Below are 13,401 nucleotides of genomic sequence, written 5' to 3'. Positions count from 1 at the left end.
AGACAACCACTCTAGAAAGGGGTATATTTAAAGCATTCTAAGGTATCTTTACAAAGGAGTTAAAAAAAAACATGTGTTAAGCTATGATGTTGCATTTCAGTGTGACATAACAAGACCTAAAGATGGCCTCAACACAGTGATCTGCACTCCTGGATGGAAAATTTTCTGGTTTGTTCTTTTCCACTTTTTTTTCCAGACAAAGGTGAGGCTGCCTAGCAGTGGAAATCTACAGAAGCTAAGACTGTGCTTTTCTTTCTTTGTCCTGCACAGCTGAGTTATTCTGGAACCTATAAAGTGCATTACTTCAATGAACCAATGGCCAGATCAGAAATGAGCATATTTATAGATCTTTGATTTGCAGTAAAAACTAATACAAATTATAATAGGCAGTTTGTGATGCTCCACGTTGCAAAAACACCTTCATTCACAAATCCAAATAATAAATATGATTAGCTTTTACTGAATCTTCCAGCAATTCAGAATGTTTATCTTGTGCTCAGTTCTAGGACACTACCTGCTACACTCAACAGACCATTACTACGAAGCATGGTTTACTATGTGAAACAGAGAAAATACACATAATTTTCACCAAAATAAAAAGCATTCTATGTTGATACCAGGATTAAGGGGTCCTAATTAAAATTCAGTAGAATAAAGAATGTATCTGGGTGTTACAGAGTTTAAGAGTAAATTATATCCTATGTTCACATTTTTGAACTGAAGTATTTGGCTTGCTGCTACACTTGAAGTTATGACTTTAGTGCTTAGCCAATGAGCTTTATTGTCCCTGAGAACAAGAAAATGAAAATAGTCTATTACTGAAAATAGTCTATTACTGATCCCATTAAAAACACTGAAACACTCAAGTACTGTGTTGTAAGAACACCAAGCCTCATATATTCTGTACTAGATATGTCATGGGCGGATAACAGGATTTGTGAATGCAGGGTTAATTGGATTTGGGAACTCATCTGTGGCTTCTTTTCTCCTGTCCGAGTTTAGATCTTATCCCTAATCAGAATAAGATGACAAGAGAAGAGTTAATGAGAGGGGAAGTTATACTACATGTTCATATGTAGAAAGCCCTTCTATGTAATTTCTGGGGAAACAGTCCTGATAAAGTCTTTTAAGTACTGACGGCATACCACTGTGAAACTGGTGCATACTCCCAAACTGGGTGAAAAAACAATAAAGTCATTTTCTTCCCAAGGTGAAATCTATTGAAAATATTTGCAAGTTAACATTTCTATTACTTTGAGGTATATTGTTTTATATAGACAAAAAGACAAGGTGACTGTTAAAGATCAGGGGCCTTCTAAACAACAAAATGTATCTGGAAGATTGTGCTCTTACTTTCTGCTGAAGTAGAAGATGTGGGTTTTCTTTGCTACTAGCTGAAATTAAGGTCAGCATTGCAGCAGACTGAAATTGGAAATTGCATTTGCCTGTCAAGTAGGCAAGGCAATAGATCAATGCAAAGGTCTTGATTTCCATTCAAGTATATCTCACCCTTGGTTGGTATTTAAGCATCCTACATGTAAACCGAGGGGAGAAACAGACATGACCCATCCTATGGCATTTTCATCATGGGAATAATAAGGAGCCATCAGAGCTTAATGCATACCTTAGTTTCATCCTTCACTTCATAAGAAATCCTATGTAGCATTCAAAAGCAAGCTAAATGCAAAGGTGTCTGCTTTATATGTATTATATATACAAACATATATACATCAGCTAAAGTTCTGGACAGCTTTCAAAGCTGTCTGCAAATTGCCTATGTGTTATTGTTGCTTAGTGTTCAGCAAGCCTTAGGAAGAACTGTGACATAAGGAATGAGCACAAAAGACCTACCAAGTGTTGATGTTAAAAATAATAAGCCTTCCCAATAACCAGGCTAATAGTGCTATGGGATAACAAGCCTTTTCCTGCTGGTTTTCATCCCTCGGTTTTCCACAGGCAGTAAAGCCATGGGATTACTTCAGCTTTTCCAAAGCGAGGAGGACAAGCTATAATTAAGCATGTCTCCTCAGTCACAGCATCACAAAGTCTATCTGCAATGCAGAGGGAAATGGGAGGAAAATACTGCCATCAAAGAATGTTAACTGTATCTAAATTTCCAGTTGAGTATGTAAGGCCTCATAGATGTTTTTTACAGGAAAAGGATATTTTATGACTTTTCCTACCAAGATATAAGACTCCGTGTCTCTGATAACACAAACATATATCACAACCAAGAACATTTCAGCTAAAGATCAGCTCATTGGTCCTTTGCAAGGTGACATAGTGCAGTGGACAGGGGAAAGCTATAATGCAGCTCAGGAACCTTGTCAGTATGTTCTGAAATCTATTTTGTCCTTGGAAAATAAAAAAAAATCATGCTTCTCTGGGAAGCATGCAAGTGTGGGACATTCTGAGAGCTGCTCAGTAGTTTGAAGAACACTTGAACATCCAAAGGTAATACATTGAAGTATCAGTGCAGGTGCAGCGTGGGCAGATGCTTCAACCTTTACTCCATTCTTTTTTATTCTCTTGACTCAAATAGCAGAGAAAGGAGTTTCAGTTGCAAGGTTTTAGGTGTGCTGGGCACACATTCATTCTTGCCTTTAAGCAAGCGATCTAATATGCTTTCTTCTCTAGGGCTTATTTCATAACTGATAACAGAATCATAGAATCATAGAATAGTTAGGGTTGGAAAGGACCTCAAGATCATCAAGTTCCAGCCCCCCTGCCATGGGCAGGAACACCTCACACTAAACAATCTCACCCAAGGTTTCGTCCAACCTGGCCTTGAACACTGCCAGGGATGGAGCATTCACAACCTCCCTTGGCAACCCGTTCCAGTGCCTCACCACCCTAACAGGAAAGAATTTCTTCCTTATATCCAATCTAAACTTCCCCTGTTTAAGTTTTAACCCATTACCCTATGTCCTGTCACTACTGTCCCTAATGACGAGTCCCTCCCCAATGTCCTTATATGTCCCCTTCAGATATGGAAGGCTGCTGTGAGCTCTCCACACAACCTTCTCTTCTCCAGGCTGAACAGCCCCAGCTTCCTCAGCCTGTCTTCATACAGGAGGTGCTCCAGTGCCCTGATCACCCTCGTGGCCCTCCTCTGGACTTGCTCCAACAGATCCATGTCCTTTTTATGTTGAGGACCCCAGAACTGCACACAATACTCCAGGTGAGGTCTCACAAGAGCAGAGTAGAGGGGCAGGATCACCTCCTTTGACCCACTGGTCATGCTCCTTTTGATGCAGCCCAGGATACAAATCTCATTGGATGTTTCTTATTTTCTATGTTTCTTGTTTGAAAAGCATTTGCTTTTCCCTGAAGTATGTCTCCTAGCCTCTTCCAAGGTCAAAGAACCTTCAATCATATTTGTGTTGTTCTTGCACTCTGATGGATGCTCCTGTGACATCCAGCCTCATAGGATAAGGATACACATAATGCTTAGGTGATGCTTAGCAGTTGCTATGGTGACCTCAGTCCACTGCTAGTTTCCTTTGATAGGAAAGAGAAAGAAAAGAGGAAAGTAAAATTTCCGCTTACGTGTTATTGATCATATCTGTACATCAGTCCTGTTTCAGCCAGACCTATGTATTATGGCCTTTATAGTTTCATATGGGACCTCACTGGTATTCTGTGATCTTTACTCATGATTCACTGTGTCTTCCTTTCTCTGTCATGAAACCATGTGCCCTGAGATTAGTATGAGATGTAGGAAGAAAGGGCTTTTTCCATCTCTGCCTTTACCTCAATGTTTTCCACAAACCACTGGGAAACAGAAGTGGCCGAAGCTAGTTTATCACATCCTGTGGTAGATGTCTAAAACAGTTAACCCTCTAGAAGTGCCAGTCTCTTTGCCCTTTATGGGAGGAGATTTAAAATACAGAAAAAATTGTCTTAAAGTAAGTAAAATGGAAGGGATTAATTTTCCCCATGGGATCAGCTCCTCAGATGTCCTTAGGCACCAGTTCTACCATATGAGTCAGGCTTCCTAATCTTACCCTTAATTTTCCTCTGCCTCAATTTCCTTGTTTTCTAAATACAGTGAACAATACCATTTAATTTCATACTGTCTCTCTGTGAGCATTGTGTTCACAAGTCCCTTTGACCAGGCAAACAGCAATACTGATTCGGAGAAAACTCCAGGAACAAACTTGCCATCAAAGTTTTCAAGCTGACAAGCAGGTATTCTTTATTGCGGCGCCAGGAGACATGGGGGATAGCTCCTCCTAACGTGTGTCTCCCCATTGCCACACAAGCCGTCCTTTTATAGCCACTGGGCATACATACATATTCATGAGGCTACGTATGGATTACATCATTTTCCAGAGAGTTCCTCGAATGCGTACAGAATTGTGGTGGTGGTCTCTGAGGGTCGTTTACTTCCTTCAACAATCTTCATCACTTCTGGCAGCCTTTGAAGCAGATGCTCAGAGATGCTCATACCAGTTTAATTGGTTCGTTAGCACCAGAAACATAATAATCCTCCTATCCTCCTACTTATCAGTTAGTTTAACTGTAGCCCATCCTGGACACCTGCAGTTCCCAGATACTCCTTATCCCTGTGTCCTGTTCTTCTAGACAGTTTTTTTTCTTAAAACTATGTCAACTATAACGATTTATCTTGTGAGAATTCTCAGTATGTTCTCTAGCTGCACTCTATTTTTTTTTCTATGTATCATGCACCTCAGTAATTTTCCATTGCTACTGTTACAAAGCCATCAAACTTAACATTACTTAAAATTACTAATTCTAAAGATTTCTATATTCCATTTTGTGATTTTGTGCCCCCCCTTTGTCTCAATATACAGCAAATGCCAAGTAACTAACAGCTTTCAATTTGTAGTTTAAAGTATTCTCTATGGAGCATGAGGCTGGAGAGACCAAAAATACCTGGAAATAGTGAAGGGAAGAACTTAGCATAGGAAAAGGTAACCTGTAAGGCCATGTGCTCTATAACCTTGCCTGGCTGACACTTTCTACAGATCCTGTTTAATGAGATTGTAAAGACTAGCAGCTGATTTTGGATCACTTTCCCCTCTCAAAAAAGAGCTGCAATGAAGGAATCAGGGTGGTTGGGTAGTGTGCATGCCCAGCTGCAGGACTGGGCAGAGGGCATTAAAAGCAGCAGGCACAGTATACAAGTAGTATCTGTGTCAGGAGCTCAGAAAGCCCCAGAAAAGCTGCTAAGTATACTGCTGTTCTTGACTGTGGCTTTGCCAGGAGGCTGAACAGATTGCTGGTACAGAAGAGCAGCATGCAGCAATAGGGAAGGGAGGGAAGAGGCACAATGTGGTGGATGCCGTGGAGTCGAGCATGAGAGCTCACTGATTTTTTTCCTATTTATAAATTGAATGTTTAGCTTCTAATCAGTGCTGTATAAAACAGGGAAAAAAAAATCGAATTCCTGCTTAATCAGCTCATCATCCACATAGCTGGACAGCGTGATAACAAGTGATTGTAGGAAATGTTTTCCATAACCTCTCTCTGCCCCAGTCTCTGCCCTTTCAAAAGGAACAGAATTAATATACAGCAATAACAGTGCAGGCTTTGCACATTGATTTCAATGTAAAAATAAAATCATTTGGAGGATTACCCGCTCCAGTCCTACAGCCCATAATACTGAGATGGGAGCAACAGGAATAAGCAAAAAGGGTGGTCAAGTCATTTCAGGATAGGGTAGTTTTTGGAAGCCTTTGATTCTGCCCCCCCCCCCGACACTAATAAGGGACAAATGCTGGAACAAAAGGGTTAAATGCAACTTGTGTTCAGATAAACAAACCTATGGGAGATAAAGCAGTTGCCATGCCAGCTGACACTTTAAGCAGCCAGCACAGATTTGGCATGAAGCAGAAGAGCTAAAAGGCTGCACTGAGCTCCGAAGCGCATCATACACAGGCTGTTTCTTGGCTTTAGTTTTGTGAGACCTGTTCACTTTAAATCAGAAGCAACAATTGCTTGCATCAAATTTCTCATCAGTTGGAGGACAGTAAGGAGGTAGTTATGTTTTCTGGGACTCAGCAAATGAAACCAAGCTAAAAAGTCTGATAAATGTGGAAGAAAAGGGGATGGAAGGTCTGGGTCTCTGCCACTAACTGTGGGAAGCCATTGGCAAGTCCTTTGACTTTTCCCTCCAAAACCCTTTCACCTCTTTCTGTAGAAAATAGAAACAAGAAATATTTTCTGTGTTTGATTTCTCTGTTTTGTCTTTGGAATTAACAGTTCAACATTCTGATGGACCTTCTCTAGCATCTCTAAGTAGTACTGCAAATAACATCTAATTAATTATGCCAGTTAAAGCACTAATGGAAGGTATGCTTTACTTCCCAAAGCATGACACTTGCCTATTCAGTCTGGTCAAATAGTGAATAACACTCTCAATATAGTGAATAAGCCATCCTTTGTCAAGGATAACATTAGCTTCCACAGAAGTTTATTGACTAATGCGTATAATTATTAATTTAATAAATGGTGTTCTAAGTTACAGTTTAATAACTGTTGTTGGGTCCATCTTTCTGGAGTTTGGGCTGTGCTGTTATTTTAACTGCATGTGAGGAGCACAGGTGTCATTCATGTATGTCATGAATGTAATCCTCTAATTAAACCCCCGAAAAATGGGTTTCCAGTCAAAATGCAGATGAAAAGTGTATTTATTTTCATTTCTTTGATAATAATGTATTTCATGTAGCCTGTTGTATAATTGTCTTTGCTTTGTTAATCAAGTCTAACACATGAATTTGTTGTTGTTTATGTCCTAAAGGTAAGGCAATGAGAGGACTTATGAAAGTGAGGTGCCCTACAATTTGGCCCATTATGTCATTGACCGCAGAGTAAATTTGCTGAGGTCTCTCTAGAGTGAGATGGGCACTCAGGTGAAAACAAACAAACAAAACCCACAAAAATGCAGTTTTAGGGTATATGTTTGAAAAATAAGAGGGAGTGCCCATATCTGGACTTCTGACAAGCCCAGCTCATATGCAAGCTCAGGCCTTCTCCCTATGTATTTAGAAATCTGTAGTAGAGTGCAAACTCCATCGCACTCTCATACGTGTGAGCAAACATAGCCATTGGCACAGTTATCTGTCATGTAAACATCCATATTCTGGTGCAGGATACATTAACATATGGTGTCAGAGAGAAGGGCAGCAGCAGTGTGTGAGAATTTAAAACCAGATGGTGGCTGTATGTTCCCTCATTGTGTGCTTGCATACATAAATATATATATATATGTGCATACCCACAGAAATATAATTGTGTATATGTGCATGTCATCCCAACACTCATTAGACAAACTCTGACTTTTAGCTGTACTTCAGGGCATAATGTTCTATGTAAATCTAATTGACTTTCCAGTAGCTTAACTTATTAGTGAAAATTAGGTTGATGGATCAAGCCTAAAAGCTTGTATAGCAAAAGGTTGTACTGGAACTTTCTTCAGCAAATTAGCAAGGACTCAGATGTAGACAAACATGCTAATAAAAGTCAAGTTTCATCCTACAGCAATCAGAAAATTAACGTTGTCAAAAACATGAATCTCTTCATAATGGCCAAACACAGTTAAAATGCAGTAATAATTTGGGTATATTAAAAAAAAATAAAATGCCTCTTCACAAAACTACATTAATATGATGTTTTAACCTTTAATACAGATATCATAAAATTCAAAATGAACTACAGTCTAATATTTTAACATCAGTATGACTAGCTGCCACCCATATATAAAGTGAAATAATGGTAATTTATATTTCTTCCTTTTTAGATTATAGGGAAAAAAATATTTAAATTTAAAATATTTAGAGATAAAAAAAGATATTTTTTTCTGAGCCATCAGTGTCATATGCCACAGTGCCAGGAACATTGTTCTTCAGTCTGCGTAATATTAGACCAGTCTTTCTCCAACAGGAATTCTGGAAAGTTTGCAATATCACATTTCAGGATTTAAGCCACACTGTGCAACTGATACACTAAAACTGGATTTTTATGATTCAGAGAAGGGGTTTTTTGAGTTTTTCTCACAGCTTCTTCTTAGCCTTCTTCTGTGGGTTGTTGCAAGATACAGGCTACTGAGGAGGTGACCTCATGTAAGGAAGCAGTTCAGTTATGACCTACTGATTTGACTGGCAGCAGGTTATGAAAGACAGTGATAAAAGAATAGTGGTTTGCTCTTTGATCTTCTAATTGCCTAATCACAGCTAAAAATTCTCACAGAATATCCTAAAGTTGGTATTCTGAATTCAGATTTTAGCAACATAGTCATCTGTATCTGAGCTATACCACTGTTGATTAACAAACAGGTTTGTCCAAAATATTCTGCAGAGGCATCCCTGTCATTCTGCCAAGAATCTGGAGCACAGTAATAGTGCTTCTGAAGCATCTGGTAGTTTAGTCCGATGCATCAGGTTGAACAATCTTTGCTGGAAAACATTTACTCCAAACACTGATGACTTCTCTCTAGAATAAGTAGACTTACCTAATATTTGTAAACATCCAAGAATTCTCACATGTAAAACCCTGAAAAGAGCTGCAGTTGGGCAGAGAAGCCAGGAGACCAAGGATGTTCATGGCTTTCAGTATTAACCTTCCAAAGTAACTAGTGGGTTGAATGTGTAGGTTTGATGTTGAATATATCAATTCAAAGACACAGTACAGCCTGCCTGAGGCTTCAGCTTAGTTTTCTAGACTCACACCATCATCTTCACATTAAATTCACTGTTTTCTATCTTAGAAGATCAAAAAGATGGTTTATTTAGGGGAGAGAAATCAATGAATTTAAATTTATTATGTAACAAGGTATTTGAGTAAGTATAAAATATAAAATGCATATTATGCAGTAATGTACTCAAAAGTCCCCCTTTACTATTTTGTTTCCTTAGGTGCTCTCTTTTTCCTTTCCCATAGAATCAAAGATCAGTCTTTGATTGGATTTTACTTTTTATAAAAACCGTCTTGTACAAATTGATGAATTGTTTTTCCAGTCCCTAGTTAAGATTTGACCATGTGTTCAGGGTTAAAGAAGAAGAACCTGAAGCCCTGTGGTTACTCCAGAGGATACAGAGCTAAGCTAATGTAAACATTTAACCTGCCGTAGCTGTCAAGTCGGAAGCATTTTCTTCCCTCGTCGTGGGCCCCTGGCAGGGGTTTTTCAAGGCAGCTGTCAGGCTCGTCTCCATGCACGATGCAACACCACCACCTGGTGGCTTTTGGCAGCTGCTCTTTATGCTTGCCCAGCACCGAGTTTGAGCCAGTGCTCCCCTGAGGATTCGGGAAAGTCTGACTGGCGTGCAGTTCAGGTTAATTATTTAGTAGGGTGGGTGGGAGTTTGGTTTGAGATAATCCCAAGAGTTTATTTTGGAAGGGATTTTTTTTTTAATGCAAATCTAAAGTTTATTCATTTCCCATTGTACCATTTGTAATTGTGGCACACAAATCACCGTGGATTTCAGCACAGTATTTTGGAAATGTGTGGGTCTTTCTTATTTCAGAACCTTCCCTCTCCTCTAAAAAAAAACCCTAAACCAACCAAAAAAAAGCTGCTGCTTCATCTATTTTCATATTCTTCCTAGAGTTTAATGAAAATCCATAATATCCAGAAATCTAGCAGTACATTGCAATTGACCATCTTCTGAAAAACGCTTTCCAACCATAAATGTACAGTACTGATTTTGAAAAAGAATTTAAACAAAATTTTTTTTTGCAGTTCTTCTCTAAGCTGTGCTACATCCATTCCTCTAACAGGAAGCAAATTATTATCAAAATCAAATCGCAAACTATTATCAAAATAAAAGTAATTATTCCTCTCATTTCAGGTTGGGAAGTAGATAATCTGGGTCAGACCCATGCAGGTAAGAACCAGTTGTGCTGACTACCTCTTATGTACCTTTCTTCTCGAAGATAGCATGTAGAGCACATGGTAATATCAAATTATTGAAAAGTTGGGTATAAGCCATTATGATGATGAATACCTGTAGGTCTTTGTAACACTCTGATAAGTGAAAGTAAAAATCTGATAAATTCCTAGAAAACAATGTGATTTAACCCAAAATAGAAAAATTAAACTATCTTCCTTAAAAGCAATTAATTACTGCTTTTTGTAATTAATAGATGAAAATGATTTTTCATTAATTCTGTGAAAACTGATCACACTTAAATATCTATGGATTAAAAATTTAAATTTCTAAAGGTACAATATTTGACTTCACTAGTTTTACAATAAAATTTGTCCTAGCTTGATTGTATGTGTTTTTAGCTATGTGCTTGCAGTTTGCAATAGAAATTTTCTAATTTTAAAGGTTCAGTTTTGATTTAAAGTCACAAGTAAAAGTGTGTTTACTTTCTAAAAATACAGAATTGAGTATATGCTGCCTTTGGGCCTGATGCAAACAAAATCAGTTGGATTCTATTCACTGATTTCTGCAGAGACCAGTTTGAGTCCTAATAAAAAACACATTCAAAACAATTTCATGCCAGATTTCCACTTTTATAGGTGATTATGACCTGCTGGAAAGCACAGCCCAGTCTCCTCTAGGTAAGAAACAGAACCATGGAATGTTTCTTTTTTTATTTCAACTCTGTTAAGATGGAAGCTCCAAGCTTTTATCCTTCCATTTAGGTATTATTTTATAAATCAGTTCTAATTATGGTGACACATTTTCTGGTACGTTACTTTTAGCAGTATTATGAAAATGTATTCATCCACTATTGAGCCTTGAAAACTAGCAAGTGTGTTGTTATAAATTATATTTACCCATTTAACAATAATTACTGAATAATGTTAAAGAAAGTCAACACCGTGATTCAGTGCTTATTTTCCATAAAAAACTAGCGATGAATGTGCAAGAGTAATTTACTAGAATTTTCGAAGTAATGCACTGCTGTTAAATGAATGCTGTGATTAAATAGATATATTCTGCTGCATGGATGGCAAGCAAATTCTCTGAAAATAAGGTCATTGCTAGTGTTATGAGCTATTTGACTAAACTGCTCTAAGAATGTGAAGTTGCACAACTTTAAAAGAAACACAAAACCAAACAACAAAACACCTTGGAAATTTCCATCAGTTTTGGTCATGGTACAGCTCAAACTCCAAGAAGTGGAATAATTCAATAAATGGAAACTGTTCTGTTGTGCTGGAGAGTAGCAAGTGCAGGCAGCAGCCCATCTTTAATTTTTCAACCAGGTCACTGAGCTCTGGAAAGAATAATGGTGCTTAAAAAGAGCACCATGGAGGCCATCCCACCTGAGGCAGCCTCAGTAGGAGAGTGTCAAGAGACACTTTCCTTTTCTACCCCCAGCTCTTGCTTTCTGATACAGTTTTAAATCTTTTAACTGTGTCAGTGAAAGCCATTTAGGAGCTAGTCCTTAAATGAGATTAGCCAAGCAATTAGGGTAAAAAGATAGAAAAAGAGAATGAGGTATTCTTTGAGCCAGCATTGAATGTCTTTAAAATCACTTGTTTCAGAGTAAGTTTATAAACTGGGCTTGGAACAGGGAAATGTGAGAAGCTCTGAAGCAGGTTTAAAATTGTGAACTGAAATCACACTGGACATCTGGAGATGTAAATGAACATTTTGCTATTTAGACAGAGATGGAAAAAATTCCCACTCCATCTTTCCTTTGTTTCCCTAGAAACACTTCTCACAAAGTCACTTAGATCAGAGCCTAGTCTTGAAAATAAATGTGTGGGATACATGTTATCTGAGTATAGGAGAACAATCCAGCTGCCTCATCATAGACATATAATAGCTATTTTACATATCCCATAATTTCCTGCCTGGCTTTCAGCAGCCGCTCCAAAAAATCATGTTAGACTTGTGTATTTTTGCCAGTTCATTGCATATGTCTTATATATAGATTATCTTTAATAGCACAAAGTGTTTAAGTACTGGACCTAACCTTTGGCCATCTGAAGTGTAGATGTTTACATCAAATCTGTATTCTCTGGATGCCTTTCAGAGTCAATGGAGAGAAATGCACATTTAGCTGACCACTGTTTTAAGTACCCACTTGAGAATGAGGTCTTCGATGTCTTGGAGTCACTGACTATACTGGTTAAACCTTTTTTGCTCTCTTGTGACCAGTTGTAGTAGTAAACATCTGTAGGTCCCTATTGTAGAACTGGGTCATTAGAAATGTCATTGAACTTTCAAGATGCCATTAAAGTCTTCTATGGCTAGCCAGATAAATAGTACCCCCAGTAGTACTGTGGGTTTTGATTTGGTCATGTACCAAAAGGGAGGGAGGATGTGTACTGCAGTTTGCTTCAGCCATGTCACATTCCCAAATGTACTTGGCATAGGGGACATCAGCAGAAATTGCACTGAAGATGGCTGGTCTGAACCTTTTCCTCATTATTATGATGCCTGTGGCTTTGATGAAAATGAAACAGAGTCAGATAACCAGGTGAGAATGAATCTTATAATAAAAAACAAATGAAGGGGGGGGGGGGGGGAAGCAACAGGCTGCTTTTTGTCCAGCCTATGCTCATGTTCTGATTTGATGGTGATTAGAATGAAATAATCAGGTATTCATAAGCATAAAAATGTGAGAAGTGAGATTCTTTCTATTCCTGTATTGAATATTTTCAGAATATGAGTGTTTACTGTTGATACAGCTTTTAACTTCTAGAAGCATGGATTAGCCTCCAGTTCCTCCCTTATTGACTAAAGAATCCCTTAGTCAACTAGGTTTTTTTTCTGAAGATGCATGCAGAGTGGTCAAAGGAACGTAGACATCCTTTGCTAGCTCCCTGAGAAATAAGCTTCACGGTATGCAGACCCAAGGGCATGCCAGGCATAGAGCAAGGCTCTAATATGAAGTAAGATCTCAGGTGAACCAAGAGGAGAAAACAACGAGGCTGTTCAAGAAACAAGTCCTGCCTATGGTTCCCACTGCACATTGACAGGCTAAAGAAGATGTGACCATAGATGAACTGTTTAATCGTGTGTTCTTTGCCTCCCAAGGATTACTACTATCTATCTGTGAAGGCTCTGTATACTGTGGGATACAGCACTTCTCTTGTTTCCTTAACCACTGCCATGGTGATCCTGTGTCGTTTCAGGTGAGTCAGGACATAAGCCATGAGTTGTTCAGTCACTGGAGGAAAGAAACGGGAGATCATCTGCCCAAAACAATGTTTAAGCTTTTGTCTCACCAGATGCAGAATAAGAGGGAGACAACTTAATAGAGTGGTTATCCCAGCTTGGACACAATCTAGTAGTCACATTTTAGTAGACTGTAAATGCAACTGCAGAAGCTGCATTGGGCTGGCTATATTTTATTCTAACCTGCATGCTTTTGCAGGAAAATCTCCAAATACTACTCTTGGTCAGGTTTAGTATCAGTACTGTCGACACTCCTGCTTTTCAGATGTTGCTGTTCTTAGTGCCAAGATGTTCT

General features: G+C 38.6%; 1 protein-coding gene across 12 annotated transcripts in view; it reads left to right on the top strand.

The window, feature by feature from the left end:
• Nucleotides 1-13,401, top strand: part of ADCYAP1R1 (ADCYAP receptor type I) — a 139,685-nt gene that overhangs the window by 86,098 nt on the left and 40,186 nt on the right. For 10 of the 12 annotated variants that reach the window (XM_061474381.1, XM_061474394.1, XM_061474392.1 and 7 more), the window contains 4 exons: nt 9,813-9,848; nt 10,490-10,531; nt 12,302-12,405; nt 12,966-13,063. In XM_061474381.1, the coding sequence (XP_061330365.1) occupies nt 9,813-9,848; nt 10,490-10,531; nt 12,302-12,405; nt 12,966-13,063 (280 nt within the window). The remainder of the gene's footprint in view (nt 1-9,812; nt 9,849-10,489; nt 10,532-12,301; nt 12,406-12,965; nt 13,064-13,401) is intronic. The other 2 variants (XM_061474387.1, XM_061474383.1) reach the window with 2 other exon arrangements.

Source organism: Pezoporus flaviventris, unplaced genomic scaffold (genome assembly GCF_033815535.1).
Source record: "Pezoporus flaviventris isolate CSIRO_AGI_PZ_B2104156 unplaced genomic scaffold, CSIRO_AGI_Pfla_v1 ptg000079l, whole genome shotgun sequence".
NCBI lineage: Eukaryota > Metazoa > Chordata > Aves > Psittaciformes > Psittacidae > Pezoporus > Pezoporus flaviventris.
The sequence above is the reverse complement of the archived record's forward strand: the minus strand, read 5'-3'. Positions and strand labels throughout refer to the sequence as shown.